The following is a 6,000-nucleotide window of genomic DNA, read 5'->3' on the forward strand; positions in this document are numbered from 1 at the left end:
AATGTGAAGCAGCATCCTTTTTATAAGCCCTCACCAACAATGGATGAAATTGAGTTGGCAACTTGCTGACCAGTATGGAAACTTTAATGATGGCAAAGTAAAGTATTCCAGATAATCTGTGTAATGAACTATGTACAACACAACTGCTTTAAGAAAGTATGTACACAGATATATTCTACTAATCATTTTGACTCATTATTATGCAACATATACTAACACACCAAAAGGGAAATTCTTTGATACACATCTTCATAATGAAAATTTTCCAATTTTCTCCACATAATCTACCTTCAGCTAATTGTCATTTATAAATAATATATTTTTGACATTGTGTTCTGTTGTTATGTATAAATGTAACTCTTGTTTTTAACTCAAGCTATGCTGCAGAGTGATTCCTGACCAAAACCAGTCACACATTAAAGAATAATTTAAACAGCAGCTTACAATGTTATATAACACCCCTTCTAAAATTTTATCAGCAAATTTGTGTTTTAGTGTTCACAGTGACCATTTTTCTGTTGTGCAAAATAACATTGCTCTGATGGACATGAGCTGCTCTTCTGTTTGTGTTCTTGTAAGTCCATCTCTGTTATATCTTTCTGTTTGTTATCATTAATTGCAAGTATTCCCTTTCCATTTACATTACTGTGGTGATTGAAAATTATGGATGGAACAAAAACCACATTATTTTTACTGTTAAAATTTCCTTGCATTTCCTTCTTGTCTTTTATTGCTAATGAAGGAACCAGTTTTAAATTTCTCAAAAATTGACATTTGTCATCGGTTTTTGCTGTCTGCACATTTTCAGCACTCCTCTTGTGGCGCATATATTGTTGGTCTATATCATATGTTTTGTACAACAGATTAAATCATTTGCATAAGTAAAACCTGAAATTTCTACATATTTTAGGAAATTCGAAGATGATGCTGAAGAGGACGCATTATCACCCAATCTGGACAATATTATGATGAACATGTGTGGTGAGAATAAACCGTTGAGCACAAATGGTGAACATCCTAATCCTATCCTCAAGGTAACAGACTTTGACCTGGAAGATGGTGATGATTCAGCAGATTATGCAGCTGATAGTGATTGTTCCATGTAAGATTACAGAAATATTGTTTTTGGAACTGTTTTTTACATGTTCATAATTTGTTATAATGGCCAAAGATTAATTATATACATAAAGACCTGCCAAGAAAGTGAGACGTGCAATATCCAAAGATATAAAGTGCATTTTAGTATACATTGTAATTTTAGGAAGAGACTGTTCATTGATAATTATGAAATTGATGTGAGAAGTGTACAACATAGATGAGTGCGTACTGTAAAAAGTTTGTAAGTATCAGTACCTGTGCTGTTTGAATATGACCTTCAAATACAACATTGTGTAACTGAATACTTTAGCTGTTCTATTGTTTTCTGGGTAATTTAATGCTCAAATAGTTTATACATTGTTAACAAAAAAAGTTAGTTTTGCTTCATAAAACTTCAGCAACTTATGAAGCAGTTTTATTAATTCTTTAACAGAGAGAAAGAGAATGACTGTGTTTGTATTCTGGCATTGCATGTAGCAAGAAATACCTTATTTGCATGTTCCAAGTTTTGTGGTTTATTTAGAAATAAATGATGCATTTATAATTCCCATTTTAATGAAGACAGCTGTTGCTGTATTATAACAGAATATTTCAAAATTATATTGTTATTAACAGTTTGTTTACAAGTCAGTATCAAACATATGATAAATTTTGTCAAGTATTATAAACAATTGTAATTTTGCTAAGCTGCCATTGATAATATAGCTATAAAATCTTATTAAATACATAATATCACTCTGTTACATCATTAAATACATTTGTAGATAATTATTTGGGCAAAGGAAATGGCAGCATAGCAATTTTTAATGTCTTCATACATATATATATATTTATGAATTTGTTACTCTTTTTCTTTGGTGTGTGTGCAAATGTGTGTGTGTGTGTTTGAGAGAGAGAGAGAGAGAGAGAGAGAGAGAGAGAGAGAGAGAGAGAGAGAGAAGAAGAAGTCAAAGTGCTTACTCCTTAATAATTACACAGTGAGACAAGAGAGTGCAGTAACAGTGCCTAGTGGGAGAACAGAGTTTCTGTAAGAGTTCTTTTCCGTAATCCTGTAGAAATATTTATTGCTTACAACAGTAATACAGTTCCCATACCATGTGTTAATGTTAAAAAAATATGTCCATATTTTATGATACAATAAATGTATGTGTTCCTATAAGTCTTGGTGTCTCCTTCATTGAAGAACAATCATTTAAGTATATTTTCAGGATGTTCTTCAGTCATTTGAAGATCTAGGAATGTAATGCAAGGTGTTGTAGATTTCAATTCAGTGAGCATAGTTGCCTGACTTGTTGCCTATTTATGTGACAGAAGTGGCAAAATGGTACCTGTGACAACACAGACCAAAAAGGATTTGGAAATAGTTACATGTGTAATGTGAAACGAGATTTCTGTGCTACACTCAACTGAGTTGGTGCATCCATATGCTTCATTAGTTAAACATACATCATGTTGTGTAGACAGATCAGTGGGACAGGACAGATAGACTTCATATATGGAGAATTACTCTAAATGTACAATGGTTTCTAAACGTGAAGTCTGTGTGATAACTGAGAGCATATTTTCTGAAGAGGATGATGGAAGTGTTGTAGGACAAGGTAAAACTGTATCATCTGCATAAGGGATGTCCAGATGTGTAATTGGAAAAGTTCTAAAATTATAGATAACAGAATTTTTTTTAAAAAGGTGAAGAACTGAAAAATCTGTTACACACTAATGAAATAATTAATAGATGATACAGAAACTACTAGCTGTATCAGGGAGAAATGTGACACATTCTCTATGAAGTTGTTCAAGAGCTTTATTGACAGTTGAACTCATTGCATAGAAAGAATTGTCTGGATGGCAGCTGATTAGACTCTGATTAATCTCCTTGATATTCCCCAGACATGCTCTTTATAGCTCAAATTTGTAGACCTCACTGACCAGACCATGCACCTTATACATTCACCTATGAGAAATTTGTCCACCAGAACAGCCATAAGCTGTGCGATCTGTGAGAAAATCTCGACCAGACTGCACCTTTGATGAACTGTGCATGTGGTGCAAGGCTCTCAGCTCTGGTAAGTGTAGGCTTCCACAGTTGTTCTCATTGTCAATAAAATTTTTCAGGTTCCTCGACAACATTAACAGTATATAAAATTCTCTGATGTTTTGGCCAGTGTTGCAAATGGCCTTCCCTGTGGTATTTTGCTTACAGTAATCAAAATACCCAGAGGAATGCCATTTGCAACTTTGGGCAAAACGTTACAGAATTTTATATATTGACAATGCAGTCACATGCACTGAAAAATTTTATTGACAGTGTATGTGGCTTGAAAATCGTTAATGTTCAAGATGGAATTGAGAGTGCCTTCCTTTTAAATCTAACAGGGTTAACAACTAAGAGATAATGAATTCATGAGGCACAGAACTCTACCAAACATCTCACACTCTGTTTGGTACCCTTCATTTGCAAGATTGTCGCATTAAAACTTAACAATGAACAATAGAAATAAGCATGTACACTTTCCTCTGTGAAAAATCTAAAAGTGATATACCCTATTCAGTTTTCTAACCCCATGTACGTCAATTGCAATCAATACACTCCATTTTTAGTACTGGAAGATGGGCAAAATGTAGCAAAGACACCTCATTATGATCTGTATACATACTGCCTTGTATGCCATCATGAAGTTGCAAAATACAAGGTGTTTATAAATGAATATCGGGGTTTTAACACTTTAGAATATTTATTATATTAAACTTACAGTTACAAATGATATGTCATATGAAAGAGCAACTCAAACAGTTTTACCAAGAACCTTATAAATGTTCAATGTGAGCACCATTTGTCACAAGGCACACGTCAAGTCTATAGCCGAGTTCTTCCCAAATGTTGATAAGTGTGTCTTCAGTGATTGTAGCAACAGCTGCTTCAATCCAGTTTCTTAATTCAGGGAGGTCTGCTGGTAGCAGAGGCATATACACACAATGCTTGATGAAGCACCAAAGGAAAAAATCGCCTGGCGTTGGGTCGGCTGAACATGGAGGCCATGCAAAGCAAGCCCCATCATTGGGCCCCTTGCGGTCTGTCCAGCACTTGGGTACAGTGAAGTTCAAGCAATTCAGCGGACTGTAGCAGAAACATTGTGACCTGCACTTGAGCACTGGTGCCAAACACAACTGTTTGAGTTGCTCTTTCATTTGACATATCACTTATAACTGTAAGTTTAATGTAATAAATATTATAAAACATTAAAACCCTGATATTCATTTATAAACACCCTGTACTATGGGTGTACAGGGAAACTTACTGTATAGTTAGCTTCAGCTAGGTCAAGTTATTAGTGGTGGAATGATAGCTCATGAAACCACATTGAAAGTGACTTACGTAGTTGATGGATTTACCATCAGTTCCGTATTGAATATTTTTTTATTGGCCCTGTTGTCTACAAAAGCAGGTTATTCATAAGATGTTGGATAAGTCAGTTTATAAGTATGCAAGTGAAAGGGATTTGTATGTAAACTTATTTAAGATTACAGTAACACACTTCATACATCAATATTATGAAAAGGATAGTTGCCACACACCATATAGTGGGGATATTGAGTCACAGGTAGACACAACAAAATAACTGTCCAAAAGCGAGCTTTCAGATAACAAGGCTTTCATCAAAAAAAAAAAAAAAAAAAAAAAAAAAAAAAAAAAAAAAAAAAAAAAAAAAAACGCACACACACACACACACACATATTTTTGGGCAAATGCAGTGAGTCTGGCCCCAGCAGCCAAACTGTGGGCATGTGTGTGTGAGTTGCATTTGTGTGAAGAGAGAGAGAGAGAGAGAGAGAGAGAGAGAGAATGTGTGTGTGTGTGTGTGTATATTTTCGACAAAGGTCTTGCTGGCTAAAAGCACACTTTCTGACAGTCTTTTTGTTGTGCCTCTCTGCGACTCAGCATCTCCGCTATATTGTGAGTAGCAACTATTCTTTTCATATTGTTACATTTTATCTTGGATTTTCCATTGTTACGCTTCATACATCAAATACCTATACAGAACACTTCATAAAATTAAACATTCTTCAATGGCGAAAAGGCAGTGACATTGTAAATATGATTTTCAAAATTTTCCAAAGGTTTCAATCTCAGTAAATGTTTTTATATTTTGGGGAAGTTTATTATAAAATTCAGCTCCCACATGGAGAACACCATTTATTTCCCGTGTGTAGAAAATATCTCCTTATGGAATATCTAACCAGGCTTGTGACTGACTAAACAACATTAAGGACATTAACAGCCATTAGATCACAAAAGGTGTAAAGTATCTTATGAAAGTGTTGGGATATATTAATTTATAGTGACAGCTTTCTGTTTACCCTTTGTTCTTACTGTTACTCTACTCAACAAAAGGTTACGGGCAGAGGACCAAGTGTGAAAGCAATGCTTTATAAATATTAGAAGTAAGAGCCATTTGCAAAAATCTGGAGTTGGTTCATAGGTGACGTGCGCCCTGATTGCATTTTTGTTTTCATCAGTTGATCATCTGCGCATGCAGACTGCCAATTATGTTATACATTCAGGCCTAAAGACTGATGACCATAGATGTTAAGTCCCATAGTGCTCAGAGCCAACCATTCAGGTCTAAAAATGAGTGATACAGCCTTATCTGGACTCCCAGTGCCTGACAAGTTGATAGGATGAGAAAATCATTTGCCATGGAAATTTTCCATGAAGGCGTATTTAGTCCATGACAAACTGTGGGATGTTATAGTGAACACTCGTTTGTGAACACTCGTTTGGGCCTGACAAACTGGGTGATTCTTGGAAGTGTTGTGGTGACTTCTGCCACCGAATGTATCAGGATGATCAAATGTAGCGGGAAGATACCAAATGTAGTGGGTGGGTGCCAAGTGGTGCCGTAT

General features: G+C 35.2%; 1 protein-coding gene across 1 annotated transcript in view; it reads left to right on the plus strand.

The window, feature by feature from the left end:
• The window catches only part of LOC126456506 (uncharacterized), a 331,018-nt gene extending 328,761 nt beyond the window's left edge, over positions 1-2,257 (plus strand). The window contains exon 11 of the mRNA XM_050092255.1: positions 911-2,257. Coding sequence (XP_049948212.1) covers positions 911-1,106 — 196 coding nt within the window. The 3' untranslated portion in view covers positions 1,107-2,257. The remainder of the gene's footprint in view (positions 1-910) is intronic.
• The last annotated feature ends 3,743 nt before the right edge of the window (positions 2,258-6,000 follow it).

This window comes from Schistocerca serialis, chromosome 2, assembly GCF_023864345.2.
Source record: "Schistocerca serialis cubense isolate TAMUIC-IGC-003099 chromosome 2, iqSchSeri2.2, whole genome shotgun sequence".
In the NCBI taxonomy this organism is placed as follows: Eukaryota; Metazoa; Arthropoda; class Insecta; order Orthoptera; family Acrididae; genus Schistocerca; species Schistocerca serialis.